This window comes from Cydia strobilella, chromosome 19 (genome assembly GCF_947568885.1).
Source record: "Cydia strobilella chromosome 19, ilCydStro3.1, whole genome shotgun sequence".
In the NCBI taxonomy this organism is placed as follows: domain Eukaryota; kingdom Metazoa; phylum Arthropoda; class Insecta; order Lepidoptera; family Tortricidae; genus Cydia; species Cydia strobilella.
In genome coordinates this window covers 13,802,212-13,820,803 of record NC_086059.1, presented here as the reverse complement: position 1 = coordinate 13,820,803, position 18,592 = coordinate 13,802,212, and the positions used below count along the sequence as shown (strand labels likewise).

Genomic DNA, 18,592 nt, shown 5'->3' with positions numbered 1-18,592 from the left:
AATCTTGACCACCATGACAAAAGTGGAAAAAATGAGCCAATTTTTTAAATAAACAAATTAATGTATAACAAACTTTAAAGAAATGCGTAATGAATGGCATAAGAATTTTGTGCATCATTGGACGGTTAGCCAAACGTATCACGATTTCATGATGTAATACGTTGAACAATTGACTTTCTACTATTGTTATGAAAGGTTACCTTATCCGATCTTAAATGTCTTTCCTATTCCTAAAATAATAGTATGTAAACAGATACAATCGTAATAACTAAGTATAATACAGAACATTTAAGGTGAATAAAAATTATTATATCAAATGGAACTTAAAATCTTTATCATAGTCAAAAAGCAGAATGAATTTGGTTTGTATTGAGTCTTGATTTTTTCCTATAATTAAAAAATGGTTGGATCAGGGTACCATATTAAATTTATATATTATTAAATATTATTATATTAAATATTAAATCATTTAAATATTATAGGACATTCTTACACAGATTAACTAAGTCCCACGGTAAGCCCAAGGAGGCTTGTGTTATGGGCACTCAGACAACGATATATATAATATATAAATACTTAAATACATAGAAAACACCCATGACTCAGGAGCAAATATCTGTGCTCATCACACAAATAAATGCCTTTACCGGCATTCGAACCCAGGACCATCGGCTTCACAGGCAGGGTCACTACCCACTAGGCCAGACCGGTCGTCAAAGTTATGTAGACTTGCCATGAGTTATTAAATTGGTATTACGAAAACGTTAAATATAGTTAAGATTTATCATAAACCACAATGCATTTAAGACTTCTATTCATAATTAAGTAAATATGTATTATTATAATTTAATAAGTTATTTTTAACATTCGTTAAATAAACACAGAGTTTATTACAATAATGATAATATATAAGTACTAAATAACTTTATCTGATACTAGTAATGTCTTTTCAACCTGTAAAGTCACAAATACATAGTTTTTACTTTAAGTACCTTTTTCACCAGTAAAAAGTATGTTTAAAAAATTTTGGTTGTTTATTTTATTTAAATATTACCTTCACACCGGTTCGCAAATGGAGACATTAAAAAAAGAAAGAAAGAAAATACATTTATTTTAACATCATAAACATTGGACAAAACTATAAAGAACACACCACACACCACACCACACATTAGATACCTATAGATTCATAGAAATAAGTATATCACGTGAATAGCGCTTCTAAATATTCATATATAACTAGCGACCCGCCCCTTCGCACGGGTACAATACATACAAACATATAAGACCTTTTAGCACAGTCCTGTTCGTGTAAATGAATCAAAGTTATGTTATTTTTGTGCTAATGAATAGTTCTTATTCTTATTCTTATAAACCTTCCTCTTGTATCACTATTCAAAAAAACCGCATCAAAATCCATTGCGTAGTTTTAAAGATCTAAGCATACATAGGGATAGGGACAGACATCCATCCAGACAGCAGCAGGAAGCGACTTTGTTTTTTTTTTTTTTTGTTTGTGATATTTCATTTAAAAAAATTAAGGATAAGATTTCAACATCCTTTACACATGGTATTAAAATATAATTCTAAGTGCAAATATACACATAAGTAAAACCTTAAAAATATAATGTATAATTTTAATTAACTGGATGAATGAGTTCCATACAATTTAGTAATTAGATTTTCCGGGAACATAGCGAATTAATTTTGGCCTACTTTACAATTCAATGAATCCCTATTTGATGATTTAAATTGAATGAGGGAAACCTTAATGGCGGTTAAATAAACACATTTTACATTAATTTAGTCAAAAGTAATTTGATTGATTTACCTTTTGTTTATATATGATAATTTAATTCGTTGGGTATTTAGCATAAGGCAATTTGTTTTATTAAGCAATTAACTGTTTTAAATATATTTTTAAATTAAAACCAGGAGCTATTTGATTAGTTTTGGTTCAATTTATTAAAAAAAGTAAATTTATGGCGTCTAAGTCACAAAAAAGTGAAAAGTGGAATATGACCCGTTTGGTTTGTTATTAGACTATCAGGTTGCATGCAATAAAAAAAGTGAACAAGGGAATAAATTAGATCGACGAATAAAGTTATTTTACATTTATTAAATAATTGTAAATAATTCAAAATTTAAGGATATAGACAAGATATACACAAGATAAAATATAATTGCTTATACCTACATACTTTGTGATGATGATGATGGCACTGATTCATTATACAGTGGAACCTCGATAGCACGAATCTCAAGGGAAACGTCAAAACCTTCGTAACGAGGTTTCGTCTTATAAAGGGCATCGACATAGGGAAGCCCTTATGGGTTTGTGTTCGTCTTAAAGGGGTTTCGAGTTACGGAGGTAAAACGCATGAAAAATTCGTATTAGAGAGGTAATTATGCAAATGCGTAAAAACATTCTTATTGCTTTTTTCGAGTTAAAGAGGTTTGTTAATCAATAACTTCGAGATATAGAGGTGATAAAACAATGCGCCTATTTATTCGAGTTGTAGAGGTCAAATTTCATTTTTCAAGTTATAGAGGTAAAAATTGTACTGGATAGTCGTGAAGGGAATAGTTGGTTACTTCGTCTTTATGACATATAAAGTTAACGAGGATTTCGCCTTATCGAGGTTCGAGTTATCGAGGTTTCACTGTATTACATTGTTTTATTAATTTTCTATGAATTTGAAATAAATAAATCAACAAATTTGATACCAAAGGGATTAAAATATGAAAACAGCCTGAGACCCATCATAACAATTGACGCAATAGACAATACAAATAAAATTAAAATAAATTTATACAATACAAAAACCGTAAACAAAGAAATGATAAAGAAAAATTGTACTTTTAATGCTAACATTTGTAAAGTAATAAAGAAAGTTCCTAAATAATTAACAAATAAAGAGTTTGGTAACTTGCAAACACACGGATAATATTTTTTGTGCTTTTGTTAAAATAATTTCTTAAATATGACACTTCACATTGATTGATTAGTATATTGGTAAAATTTCTAATCCAAAATACTGACTTACTCACGACTAGATGTTCAACAATCTATTAATACCTAATTTGAACCCGAAGACGATTTAAATATCGCCATAACAGCGCCTACAGCTAGTTGGAAGAAGCTCCCTAAAAGCTCTAAGTAATACACAAATCCGCCTTCTCTAGGCTTTGTAGCGAAATCATCATCATCATCATCGAATTCGAAAGGATCATCAACTTCATTTATTGTATCATTTTCTTTGTTATCAAGTCTTTCTAATTTAGAAGGTAGATAACTGGAATAAAGTGTGATTTTTTCAGGTTTCTTATCATTTTTTTTCAAAGCTTCTACTGATAGTTCTTCAACGTCGCGATCTTCAAGCCCATTGCCAAGTGGTTTGAGGTCGGTTTTGGCAACGTCTTCAGGTTCGTCGAGGGATTCAATGTTGACCCATGGTTTCTTGGTCGTTGGTTCAGTTTTGTTTGTACCAATGCCCAGGAACCTGGAAAGATGAAGATATTTGTGATTATTCTTGTAAATCGAATTGTAGTTACTCTTAACTATTTGTTGTCTGCTCTTGCGTAGAGATGCACGTGCGTTAAAATGTTAGACCCGTGCATGCATACGTCACTCAAAAATATCCGTATATTACAACCGTAAACGCAACAAATTCCAAATTTACACTGGCTCAAATTTGGAATTTATTATTTTATATGTAACAAATTCCAAATTGAACCGTTGTAGTAATAATCAGTGATAAGACTTACACGTCCCCCCGGCTTATGGTGTTGGAAGTGTAAACGCACAATTTCCCTCAGGAGACTCACTTCCATAAAAACGGACTTAGGTACCTATATGTACCTGTTGTTACGTTAGAAGTGTACATTTTTAGGCCAAGACAGTGTGTGTACCCGAGAGTCAAACCGGGGATCCAGCAGACCTCGTCGGCGATTACGCAATAACGGACTCGTTTTTAAGAGACTGCCCAGCCAGATGTACTGATAGCTCAAAACCGGGACGAGTGAAATAAGAGTGGGGGAGGAGGGGTGGCCTAGCAGTGAGACATAGATAATTAGGCACGACATAATAATTATAACTAACTAACTAATATAGTTCAACGACTCAAAGAGAGTCTTGGCCTCCGAAACGAGAGCACTCCTTCCCGATCCTTTATTTTTTCCTGATCATATCAAGAGAGACAACGGCACGTGGAGGATATTGAAAAATGCCGAAATCGAGGAGTTGATGGGTGGACCCAATATTATCGGCGAAACGAAATCCCACAGACTTCACTGGTTCGGTCCTAATAAGAATGGGAGAGGAACGGGCTGCCAAAAGGGCGTACTTGGGAAGACCGATTGGTGGCCGCCCGGTAGGTCGGCCCAGATCCCGCTGGAGAGACTGTAGAAGCGGATCTGCGTCAGCTTCAAGCTGATAATTGGCAGGAAATGGCATAATAATAATACCTGTAAATGGGGGAAGTGATCTTCTCAGCGATGTTATTGGCTATCTGACGATACACATCTCCTTGCCCTGTAGTGGTGTTGGAAGTGTACACGCTGATGTTTTCTTCGGGGAAAGCTCGACTGCTGCACTGCCAGGATAGCTGCAGCAGCTGAAACAAACAAGTTAAAGTTATAAACTGAAATTGATGTCATATATTCTGTTGTTTACCTCTGTCTTCATGTATTATTGGTGTTTTAAAAAATATCAGGTTATGAAATTGATTTGGATTTGCTATGGGTATGATTTGAATGTGGTTTTTGGTTGAATAAAATGTCACTTTTGACATTACGCAGTTTGGGATATTTACGTATCAAGGTAAAAATTACTAACTATAGTCCAGTAGTTAGGTACATATATCGGTAAAAAAAAAACATTAGTTTTTAGGGTTCCGTACCCAAAGGGTAAAAACGGGACCCTATTACTAAGACTTCGCTGTCCGTCTGTCCGTCTGTCCGTCCGTCACCAGGCTGTATCTCATGATCTGTGATAGCTAGACAGCTGAAATTTTCACAGATGATGTATTTCGGTAGCCGCTATAACAACAAATACTAAAAACAGAATAAAATAGAGATTTAAGTGGGGCTCCCATAAAACAAACGTGATTTTTGACCGAAGTTAAGCAACGTCGGGCGGGGTCAGTACTTGGATGGGTGACCGTTTTTATAGATAATGGTACGGAACCCTTCGTGTGCGAGTCCGACTCGCACTTGGCCGGTTTTTTTTTAAGTCGGTTCGATTCCCGGGCAAGACAAGTTAATAAAAAAAAATTGAATGCAGTTTTGTTTCTTTTTTTTTAGTAAAATGAGCTAACTTAAGGTTTTAAGGTACTTTCCCTTCAGGGTCCATAAATTATTTCCACACTGTTTATATCAATAGCTCTCTATTTACAAAAACCGCAGCTTAATTTAGCGAATCCGTTTGTCAAAAATCCCAGTCGGGTAAAGGTGAGGTCATACTGACGAGGGTGGCGTCAACGTCAGATCGAGCTGAAATAACCCTCCATTTTTTATATTACTCAGAAGTTGACGGACAGAAGCTTAACTTGCAAGTATATTATCATAATTTTTCTCGCGTTGCTCTTGGGAGCCTGGTATCCTCTTGGAAACTAATCCCATGAATCCAAGAATAAGCGTAAGCACTAGTTTTTACGAAACCAATTCCGCCACAGTGAAATTGGTTTAGTAAAAACTAGAATGTCTACTTGGAACTTTCCAGATTGGAAGGCTTTGAAATTTAGGGCAAATAAAGAATGATAATTGCATTGAACCCAAACACGCTCGCGGACTATATTATAGGCTTTGTGTATTATTAGTTTACGATGTATCGTCTTATCTGTCGAACCTGTTAACTACGTCTACCAAACAAAGTCAAGGTTTATGACTCACGCTAGCCCGGGCCGGGGCCGAGCCGGGCCGGGGCCGGGCCGGGGCGTCCGGCTATGGTCCGGCGCTTCGTTTCTATGGAAAGCACCATGATCAATTGTTATAGAAAATAACATGTCGGAATCGTAATCGATAAACCTAAAAGTAGTATGAATAAAGTACGTGAAATTTGCTAATAATATTTATCTCAAGAAACATTTGAACTTTTCGCTGTTTTTTCCGTAAACTCTATTAGTGTACCTAATAAGGAAGGTCTCCTCCTGTTATCGCCTTATAATCTAACCACGTCCAAAATCACGAACTCAAGGCACTGCTCTGACCTCAGCTGTGGCAGTGAAATTTGGGCAAACCTCTAAGAAACATGTTTTCGTACGTGATTTTTTTGTAATTACCCACAGAAAGTGTTGGCAACTGACAACTTTTACAATCTGGATAGGTACTTAGCTATTACTGATTTTTCTGCTTGCAATTCTTGCAAAGGACATGTTGATTGATTGATTGATGAGAATTGATTATTTTTAAGCATGAGTACCGTGTACAATTTTGAAAAAATACACAATAGATGACAGGAAACTTATTAGAAATGTGCAGTCAAGAGTGAGTCGGATTCCCCTACGTGTTTTATAAAGACATTTCACACACGTTTCTCATAAAAAAATACATTGTTAAAAATTGTGTAATTTACGGAACCCTTGGAACGCGAGTCCGACTCGCACATGGCTGGTTTTTAAAAGGCAATCTTGTATATTCTAGACCTGTGGTCAGGACATGTCACTGACATCCCAATCCAGATTAAGGTCACCCTAGGACCTACATGCCGATGATTTTCCTTCTTGATCCTTGACGCCAATGCCTGGCGTCAGCATTCGAGTCACGTCTTGATACTTGAGCCGCGAGCGTCACCGTACCTATTGTTTGTTGTGTAAGTATCATATTATATGTGTTGACGAGCTATTTATTGGTTACCTACATAATTTTGACGACCTGTCTGGCCTAGTGGGTAGAAACCTCCTGCCTATGAAGCCGATGGTTCTGCATTTAAGAAATAAATAATTGTCATGAAAGTTTTCTATTTCCTGAGTCATGAAGTTACTGTTATATGAAAACGTTTCAAAATAAATCTAAGCACAATCGAAAAAAACGGATACCTTACGAAAAAGACTGTTTTTTGACGTAAGTACACATTTAGGGAACATAGACATACTTGATCATAGATCTCCCACAATCGTAAGAATAAAATATTGTCACGGTACATAGACAACAATACTAAACTAGAGTTTTGAATTATTAACGGTTAGTTTCACTAGACTTATATTGATCGGGATATAGACCGTGATTACCTTTTGTATTATTTACAAGGTCTATCCCGGTCAATATAAGTTTAGTAATACTAAGCTAAGCTGCACCACAATTTGTATAATTCGTATTATTGCCAATGTCATATGAATGTTTCTTTCTATATTTATAATTTAAAACCAGGTAAAACACGGTAATTAGAAGGCAACAAAATAAATAACATGAAACTTGCGACGGGAGATAAGTAAGGATATCGCAGAGAGGGAAGAGAGAAGATAACTCTGAAAATACCTAAACTTATGTCTAAAATATTAGTAGCTAGTAGGATTTATAATGATACAAATGAAATTAAATGAAAATTAGACGTCAGTAAAAGGTCAAACTTATTATTTTTTACTAAAATATATGCATTTGTTTGTTTATCTATTAATTACTTAAAGAAACTATGTGTGACTTCGGGTGACCCTTGGGCTGGCTCATTCCTAGGCTTAAGAATAGGCATCGCCACCCAAGTAACATTAAGCGCTAAATTTAAGGGATAGAAGAGAATTACATAAGCGCCTATTTACTCTTTAGGTGGAGCTACAATAGTGGTAATTAATTCTTTAGGAGCAAGATGGGTTGCATGTAGGTGACTACAAGCTGTTTGAGTTGTAGTGTAGCTCTAGAAAAACGTGCATAAAGCGAGGGAATCTAGCCAGCCTCATGGGCAGTTGGGCACTCTTTCACAGGGGACGGATCTGGAGTATTATCATACATAGGTAAGTATTTTTATTTTATTTTGTTAGATTTAATTCAGGTTTTCTAAAAAAAATCATACTACGTCGTCTGCAAACAAGCATACGGCCCGCCTGATGGTAAGCAGTCTCCGCAGCCTATGGACGCCTGCAAGTGCAACTCCAGAGGTTTTACATACGCGTTGACGATTTTAATATTCTCATACATTAAATTATATTGATAACTTTATATTTATTATGTTTAGTTGTTATTCTAGTTTAAATTTTATACCTACATTTGATTATTAAAGTTACAAGTTATTAGTTAGTTTAGTAATTGAAGCGATTCATATGTGCAAACAATGTAATAATATACAATTGTAGCTTGCTTAACTTATATGTCTGTGACACTTAAAGAGAGATCTAAGTATTATACGTTAACTGTATAAAGGAAACAAGTTTCTCGCTAAAATCTGGATGTGAGCTTAAGATGGCGAACTAATTTATAACGCCTCGATTCTAACAGTTCTTTTATTAGTCATGGGTTTTGATGTTTCTATAATTACTTAATTAAAGCGAGAGAGAATCGTGTTAACAACTTATGGTAGGTAGGTTATTTTTTTAATACTACGTCGGTGGCAAACAAGCATACGGCCCGCCTGAAGTTAAGCAGTCTCCGTAGCCTATGTACGCCTGCAACTCCAGAGGAGTTACATGCGCGTTGCCGACCCTAACACTCCTCTCCCTCGAGCTCTGGCAACCTTACTCACCGGCAGGAACACAACACTATTAGTAGGGTCTAGTGTTATTTGTCTGCGGTTTTCTGTAAGGTGGAGGTAGCTCCCCAGTTGGGCTCTGCATTATGTTTCGATTTATTGTACGTAGAAAATGATTAACTTAATTTTCATTATATCTGCATAAAATATTTTTTAACACCGCTTTATATTCGCACGTTACGTCGTACTGCTATCAAAATACCTAGTAAATTTTCTGTTTTATTGTTTTATTCTATCACTTTAAATTGTTTGTTAGAAATGTACAAATTATAGGCATTTAGAGCGTATCTTTCTTTGTTTTTAACCTACTTCAATTCCAAGAAATACGAACAAGACAAACGGCACTCCGGCATCGCTTCATGGTAGGAACTCCAAAAATACGCACGAAGCGTTTTGCTTCCACATTTCTTATGCGTACTGCCAAGGAGTGGAACGCCCTGCCCGAGTCTGTGTTTCCGCATGAGTACAATCTGGGGCTCTTCAAGGCAAGAGTTAATAGGTATCTCATAGATAAACGTGCTCCACCGTAGACCGCATCATCAGCATCACTTACCATCAGGTGGGATCCTGGTCAAACGGCTGCCTATTCATCATTAAAAAAAAATACGAAGTTCTGTATTCGGTTGTGGCTATTTATGTAAGTTCGCCGATTATTGCGAGACCCGTGATCCGATTTGAGATTATTTTTATTAGCCCTGCATAAATTGTATTGGTCGAAATCGAAATGAACTGAGTCATGTCAACTTTCAACTTATCAATATTACTTAAAACCATTAAACTAATTTTAACGAATGCCGCATGCTTGATTGGCGCCGTAAATAAAATAACTTTTAACTGAAAGTTTCCTTCATTTGTTTCTTACTTTAATGTGTATCGGATTCGAGTCAAAATAAACTTAAGAATTGGAAAGTTTTTAATCTGGGGAAAGGTTTGTCAGATCGATTCCTTAATGATGACATTGATGACTGATTACTGTGCGATGTTTTTACTCGAACTTGCTTATTCAGTAAGAAGTAAGCTTATGTAGTTTAAATTATTAATTTCTCTAGTAGAGTACTTAGTAAATAAATAAATAATGAATATAAAGGTAATATTTAAGTTATTTATCTTTCATGCTAAGTACTGTAAATGTTGTAAGAACTAAGAATTGTCTTGTGGCCCGACCCTTAAGGCCTACTTCTTAAAAAAACATTTTTAATAGTGAGAATTTTAATTATTTTGTGAACTATGCTGTTTCAAGGCTATTTAAATAGTTTATGTAGTTTAAATTGTTAATTTCTCTAGTAGAGTACTTAGTAAATAAATAAATAATGAATACAAAGGTAATATTTAAGTAATTTATCTTTCATGCTAGGTACTGTAAATGTTGTAAGAATTGTCTTGTGGCCCGACCCTTAAGGCCTACTTCTTAAAAACACATTTTTAATAGTGAGAATTTTAATTATTTTGTGGACTATGCTGTTTCAAGGCTATTTAAATAGTTTATGTAGTTTAAATTGTTAATTTCTCTAGTAGAGTACTTAGTAAATAAATAAATAATGAATACAAAGGTAATATTTAAGTAATTTATCTTTCATGCTAAGTACTGTAAATGTTGTAAGAATTGTCTTGTGGCCCGACCCTTAAGGCCTACTTCTTAAAAACACATTTTTAATAGTGAGAATTTTAATTATTTTGTGGGCTATGCTGTTTCAAGGCTATTTAAATAGTTTATGTAGTTTAAATTGTTAATTTCTCTAGTAAAGTACTTAGTAAATAAATAAATAATGAATACAAAGGTAATATTTAAGTAATTTATCTTTCATGCTAAGTACTGTAAATGTTGTAAGAATTGTCTTGTGGCCCGACCCTTAAGGCCTACTTCTTAAAAATACATTTTTAATAGTGAGAATTTTAATTATTTTGTGGACTATGCTGTTTCAAGGCTATTTAAATAGTTTATGTAGTTTAAATTGTTAATTTCTCTAGTAAAGTACTTAGTAAATAAATAAATAATGAATACAAAGGTAATATTTAAGTAATTTATCTTTCATGCTAAGTACTGTAAATGTTGTAAGAATTGTCTTGTGGCCCGACCCTTAAGGCCTACTTCTTAAAAAAACATTTTTAATAGTGAGAATTTTAATTATTTTGTGGACTATGCTGTTTCAAGGCTATTTAAATAGTTTATGTAGTTTAAATTGTTAATTTCTCTAGTAGAGTACTTAGTAAATAAATAAATAATGAATACAAAGGTAATATTTAAGTAATTTATCTTTCATGCTAAGTACTGTAAATGTTGTAAGAATTGTCTTGTGGCCCGACCCTTAAGGCCTACTTCTTAAAAACACATTTTTAATAGTGAGAATTTTAATTATTTTGTGGACTATGCTGTTTCAAGGCTATTTAAATAGTTTATGTAGTTTAAATTGTTAATTTCTCTAGTAAAGTACTTAGTAAATAAATAAATAATCAATACAAAGGTAATATTTAAGTAATTTATCTTTCATGCTAGGTACTGTAAATGTTGTAAGAATTGTCTTGTGGCCCGACCCTTAAGGCCTACTTCTTAAAAACACATATTTAATAGTAAGAATTTTAATTATTTTGTGGACTGTGCTGTTTCAAGGCTATTTAAATACCTATCAAAGTTTACATTTTACTTCGTAACCATAATTTAATTTTATATGCCTAGTTATCTACAGTAAATTATTTACATTAAGTAATTCGTTTATTCATAATAGATTTTAAGGTTTTTTTTACATTATAATTTGTATGTCATGTCCGTTTTATATTGGTGAGCAATAAAGAAGATTTGTATTGTATTGTATTGTATTGTATACATATATAACCTATAAAATTTGTAGCATTAATTTTTCAATTAATTCTGCAGTCGAGTTAGAGCTAGATATCGTGAAATAGGTTTCCACAAATAAAAGATATGTTCTATATCAATTTTTTTTCTAATACAAATGTATATACATTTTCACCTCTAAATTAAATAACTTACTTATAAAACTTAAAAACTAAAACTAAAAATAAATAAAACTAATCTTAAAATAAATAATTTTCTTTTTTTTCTTTCAAATAAACTACATTTATCTTTAAAACATGAAACCGTTAAAAAAAAGTTAAAACCGTACCATAGTACCGTTAAAATATCTTAAAATAGATCGAGGTGAAAGGTCAGGGATAATTATTTCCTTTCCTGTACATTCGAGTTTCATTAGGACATTCCTGTGATGTTTCTCTTATTTACTTAGGAGTTCCTTACGTTTATTTGTTGATAAATATTTAAAGGAATTTTACTGCAAATAGAGCAGAATTAACGACCGAGCGAGGTGAGGTCCCACAGTCAAACCGGTGTGCAAATATTCGTGTTTCTCTTGAGTTACAAAAATGTCATACTTATTCGTTGAGGGAAGATTAATTAGAACCTACGTTGAAATTTCACTTTTGTTACAGAATATGGAAATCTTTCTATTCGCCAAATTTTATCGAAATCGGACGAAAACAAAAAGATAACAAAATTTTATAGTAGGTAGGACATTTATAATCCAAACTAACATATTATCACGATAAAATGTTTGTCTGTCTATTACCCTATGACCTTAAGTAGTTATTTAAATACTTCATAGTTATGTTCCTTACGCTTGGAACCCAGAATTTCTCACACCAATAATTATCAATTATCACGCATTTTTTACACGGAAATAACAAATAAGCCAAAATTATGAATTTATAAATCACACATTTAAGTCTAAGGAGAGACTTCGCCTCCTTATGCGTGTTCTACCACTTGTACAATGGGCTGTGCTCTGAAGAACTGTTTGACATGATGCCAACGGCCGCTGTCTATCACCGCACCGCTCGCCATCGGCAGGGTGTTCATCCTCACACCCTAGCACCTAAATGGTCGCGTACTGTGCGGTTTAAGAGGAATTTCCTCCCGCGTACGCTTCGGCTGTGGAATGAGCTCCCTGCCGAGGTTTTCCCGAGGGGCTACAGTATGGGGTTCTTCAAAAAAGGAGTGTACAGATTTTTAAAGGGTCGGCAACGCGCGTGTAATATCTCCGGTGTTGCAGGCGTCCATAGGCTACGGTAACTGCTTACCATCAGGCGGGCCGTATGCTTGATTGCCACCGACGTGGTATTAAAAAAAACAGATCACACATTAAATTTAATTTTCATTATTATGTGTTATTTTATTTATTTAATCTTTATTTCACAAAAGAAAATGCAATCGTACATAAGGCGGACTTAATTGCTATGAGGCATTTTCTACCAGTCAACCTTCGGACAAATCAGAGAATTTGTTGCGGTGCAACATAGTGATTACATATATACAATATAATACTTTAAACTCTCGTACACATAATTAATGTCATTACCGGGTCTAAAGGGTAAGGGTAGGTGTTAATTAAGGGGTAAGGTAAAATAATAAAATTTAATCGCATTAGACCCGGTAATGACATTAACTATGTCTACATATATACAAGTAATGAATAAATAAAAATAAAAATAAAATAAAAATAAAAAGCCTTTTTATTCCTTAACCACTTAAATATACAAATTATTTCTAAACTAAATACTATTTGTTACTAATCTAGTAAAGTGTTAGGACCCCTTCCGGGTATAGGCCTCCTCCAACCTCTTCCACCGTTCTCGGTCTTGTGCTTCTGTGAGCCAGTTGCTCGACACTCTCTCTCTAAATCGTCTGCCCAGCGGGCGCGGGGACGCCCAGCTCCTCGTTTCCCACTCGGTCCCTTCCAAGTATTTACTCGTTTTGTCCATTTTTCATCTGGCATATACAAGTAATATACTTAAATATAAGATATGAGATGAAACTTACAAAACAGAAACACTTAGAACTCATCATTCTGCCAGCAAAGTAATCACGTAAGGATTTTTTTTATGCAAATCTATTCGGACACTGTATAATTTTAACGTTATTTCCTGTACGTATATTTTATGTTCTGCACTTCCTGTAGTGGAGAATACGAAAAGCTGTTTGCAGGAAATACGGTGAGGTCGGTGAGCGATTATATTTTGGAATATACAGAAATAATATTTGGAATATAAAGCAAATAATTATTTACGGAAGTACAATGACACTTAACTTTATTCCGATATTGGTCGCACTTTTAAGATAAGATAAGATTTCTTTATTGTTTATTGTTATTGTTTGTTGTGTTGTTATTTGTTGGTGTTTGTTTATTGTATTGTTGGTTGTTGTATTTGTTTTGTTGCTTGTGTTTTTGATATTTAACAGGAAATCTTGTACAGATGTAGTGAATAATCCTTTACCATCGTATTTTCACGGAAACGAACGAACGTTGTCCTGCTATTTCAGTCAGTCTAGGTACAAAAAAACCGGCCAAGTGCGAGTCGGACTCGCGTTCCAAGGGTTCCGTACATTACACAGTTTAAACAATGTATTTTTTATGTGAAATGTTTTTAAAAAACCCGTAGGGGTCTGATCAAAAACTAAGTTAAGTCCGACTCACGCTTGACTGCACATTTCTAATAGGTTTTCCGGTGATCTATAGATAAAGATCTATTTTGTGTATTTTTTTCAAAATTTTTGACTCAGTAGTTTCGGAGATAAAGGGGGGGAATGGTCAATTTTTGACAATTTTCTCGAATAACTTCTAAACTATTTATCTTAAAATTATAAAAAAGATATATTTGAAATTCTCACAATGAGCTCTTTCATTTGATATGTAACACGATATAGTTTGACGAACTTAATTTTTTAATTTTCTCATTTACCCCCCAAAAGTGGCCCCCGTGTTTAAAATTAATTTGTTTACGTTACATGTCCATAATATTGTCTTCGGTTACCGCGATAGTTACTCATGAAATAAAACTATGAAAACGGATTATATACGAACGGATTAACGGATTTTACATGTCCATCTTTGGGTCACAAACTTACATATGTGTACCAAATTTCAACTTAATTGGTCCAGTAGTTTCGGAGAAAATAGGCTATGACAGACGGACAGACAGACAGACAGACGGACAGACAGACGCACGAGTGATCCTATAAGGGTTCCGTTTTATTCCTTTTGAGGTACGGAACCCTAAAAAGTACTAAGGTTGACTGAAGTAGCATGACAAATTCGAACGTTTCCGAGAAAATACGATGCAAAACAATTATGCCCTACATCTGTACATTGTGGCTAACAGAATCACATATTTATATATTTATTTATTTATTCATTTATTTATTTATTGCAAAGGGAAACAAACAGCATATAATCACACATATAGTTTAACAAATTGAGTTGACACAACAGCCAGAACAGTTTCCACTTATAGGTAACACAATTATTGCTCTGAGAGAAACAACATGCAGTACATGCACATTCGTAAATTAACAAGGCAATTACAACCGAAAACTGAAACTAAGATTAGTTATACAATTTAATGACAAAATCTTAAACTTAACATATTAGTAACTATGGATTAAATCATTTTACGGTTTAGACTCACTTGTTTTAGATCATTTTACGGTTTAGACTCACTTGTTTTAGATCATTTTACGGTTTAGACTCACTTGTTTTAGTCACTCCCGCGACATGTTTCGGAGAGCCTAGGTCTCCTTTCTCAAGCACTAATAGTGCGAGCAGCGTTCACGACGACCGTGTATTGCGTATGTGCGTTGGTTTAAATTCGAGTAACTATGGATTTGGGTTATTTGCACTAACTAATGCAGTCACATAGGTCATTATATCATAGACTAAATACCTAATAAAAATCTTCAATAACACGGAGTCCACTGACCTGAATAATCATCTTTCGTGACGGTGTTTTTGCGGACGCAGGTTCAATCCGATAATTTATGGTGTTTGACAGATTAACAGGTTATATTGACTAGTTAATTAATTGTATATGATCGGATGGATTTTTGGAGAAAACTTTCTAATCATATTTTACAACAATATGAGCATACGTCGGATTTTCGGGGGCAAAATTAAAGTAGGGAGTTCCTACATCGATAAACTCAAATAGTTTATGAAAAGCATCGATAATTGTTTGTTTTAAGTTACCTTTTTTGAGGGTTCCGTACGCAAAGGTTAAAACGGGACCCTATTACTAAGACTCCGCTGTCCGTCTCTTTTACTAATCCCTGTACTTACTAGGTACGTATTGTTTTTGCTTGGCCTAATAGTTGACTGTGAGTATAGTGAGTTTGGGCATTAAGTACGCCAACTGTACTTTGTTTTTTTTTTATATATTGTACAATAAAATTTTAATAAATAGTAGTATCAAAAAAAAACTTAACAAAAGATTAAACTTAACCTAAGTATAGTTTGTTATGTGCATGTATGTAGGTATTATAGGTATAACATATAAAGTACCTACTAATAATAATTTAAGAGTACACACTTCGTCAACAAACTGTCTATATATAGTTTGACGGAAATATACCTTTAGTCCTAAGTATTTTTTTTTTAAATAGATACTTAATTAAATAATTGTTTTTTTTAATACATACCAAAACAGCGCAAACGAGCCACCTCATGTTTTAAACAGCCTCCGAATCACTTTGAACTTTTTGCTGCGCCTAATCCTCCACAGGCGGTACAGGCGGCCAACGCGTACGCACATCCGAATACTTGTGAGGTTTGTACGGCTGACCAAGAGGCTTATGCGCGGACGTCGACGGGTGACCATCCTAAGTTTCCACGGCCTCCTAGCCTAATCGGTAGTGACCCTGCCAACGAGGCAGGATATTTATCCTGAGTTATGGATGTTTTCTATAAGTATTTATAGAATAAGAATAAGAAAACATTTATAGCCACATAAGAGAAATTACAGGAATATATACAAATAACATTAAAAATTGGCATGCGCGACAAAAGGAACGGGCTCAGCATATGCTGCGCCAGCCATTTCATTAAGAATGACCGCACAGCGCTAATTTTCAGTCCGCCCCCTTACTGAACCACATCGATATGTGTGCGGGATATTATTTTTAACAGATATACATATGCAGGTTAATTTTAGAATAAGTAAATTAAACGAAAAATTACATATTAGTTAAACTCTAGCAAAGTATTATTACGGTTTCATACAGTTTACAACATTTCATACAATTAACAAGTCTACTTGTTTAACAGTTTCAAAAAAAAGACACTTATAATATTTTTAATAAATTATAAAATATATGCAAGGGAAGTGTTTATATATTAAATGTGTCGTTTTCAAGCAAAAAAGGTACCACATTGTCGCTTGCCATTAAGACGCTCTGATAGGTTATTCGTATAAAAACCATTTTTTTTTCTTATGGTAAGCGACAAAGTGGTACCTTTTCATTGAAAACGTCACATGTATATCGCCGTCTAGTTCCCACAACAAAAGCCTTACGGAGTTTACTGTGGGACCAAGTCGATATGTATGATTGTCGAGTATTTATTTATTTACAAAATAAAACATAATAAATAAACATAAAAAATAAAATAAAATAATAGCAAATATTTTGTATGAAGCATAAATGTCTTGGGGCGTTACTCCAAATTAATACGCCACCCTTAAGCCGTTGAAGGAAGGGATGGAAAAATTGGCACACATCTGGTAGGCCTCCGTTGCTCTGTTGGCGGAAGCGATTGGACCGGTGTTTCAATGGTTACAGGTTCGAGTCCTGCCGGAGGTTTAAATTTTTCCATTTCTCCTTTAATTTTAAAATTTGATAATAGTAAATGTAAAAAAAATATTTTTAAGTAAAAATTAACGTGTGGCACATCATCGAAATTAAACTATCGTGAGACATATTTCAAAATATTTAGATCAGTACGGTTTCACTCTTTATTAATTTTAGTCGCTTTTGGCGACATGTTTCGGATTCTTCGGGAATCCTTCCTCAGGCACGAGTGTTCGCGGCGGCTGTACGTCGTGCCAAAAGCGACTAAAAATAATAGTGAATGAAACCGTACTGATCTAAATATTGTGTGGCACATCGTTCGATAGGTCTGTAATTTCGTTTCGATTAATAGAATTTCACTTGCTTGAGCCTCGCGATTCACGTTTTTAGGGCGACGCCCTTTTCACCCAAAAGACGAACGAAAACCAATTAGGTACCCTCCGTATTTAAAATATTATTTCAACATTTAACAGGTATTCTTGTATCAATCAGAGCTTTCCATCAGAGACTACAATATGTGGCTTTCCGTCGCAGAAGGGTCCTTATCTGCAATAAGCACGTTTTTAGGGTTCCGTACCCAAAGGGACCCTATTACTAAGACTCCGTTGTCCGTCTCTCCGTCCGTCTGTCCGTCTGTCTGTTTGTCACCAGGCTGTATCTCATGAACCGTGATAGCTAGACAGTTGAAATTTTCACAGATGATGTATTTCTGTTGCCGCTATAACAACAAATACTAAAAAGTACTGAACCCTCGGTGTTCGAGTCCGACTCGCACTTGGCCGGTTTTTTTATCAGAATAATAATTTCTGTTGACATTTAGATGGAAAAGTCCGTATTGCACTTGAAGCATAAGGACCCTTCTGTGTTGGAATGCCACATATTGTAGTTGTATAACTCGTTCCAAAAAGATTGTCCGGCTTTTATCTGCAGCTTGGTCACCTGCAGTGGCCTTAGCGCGTGCGCACGATCCGTGATCAGTTTTATCAATGGCCACCATTTGGCCAATGCGCCTCGCGATTTGGCTCTACTTAAAGTTAAATTTATCAACGGTTTTAGGGTTCCGTACCTCAAAAGGAAAAAAAACGGAACCCTTCACTCGTGCGTCTGTCTGTCCGTCTGTCACAGCCTATTTTCACCGAAACTACTGGACCAATTAAGTTGAAATTTGGTATACATATGTAAGGTTGTGACCCAAAGACGGACGGAATTTTAAACACGGGGGCCACGTTTGGGGGGTAAATAAGATAATAAAAATAAAAAGTTTTTCAAACTATATCGTGTTACAT

General features: G+C 34.6%; 1 protein-coding gene across 2 annotated transcripts in view; it reads right to left on the bottom strand.

The window, feature by feature from the left end:
- Positions 1–1,094: 1,094 nt before the first annotated feature.
- The window catches only part of LOC134749950 (uncharacterized), a 27,001-nt gene continuing 9,503 nt past the window's right edge, over positions 1,095–18,592 (bottom strand). Inside the window, exons 1-3 of one of the 2 annotated variants that reach the window (XM_063684985.1) lie at positions 16,161–16,283; positions 4,468–4,616; positions 1,095–3,503 (exon numbers count right to left, since the gene is read on the bottom strand). In XM_063684985.1, coding sequence (XP_063541055.1) covers positions 3,080–3,503; positions 4,468–4,616; positions 16,161–16,187 — 600 coding nt within the window. In that variant the 5' untranslated portion in view covers positions 16,188–16,283 and the 3' untranslated portion in view covers positions 1,095–3,079. Of the gene's footprint in view, positions 3,504–4,467; positions 4,617–16,160; positions 16,284–18,592 lie in introns of those variants that run through there. The other variant, XM_063684986.1, reaches the window with a different exon arrangement.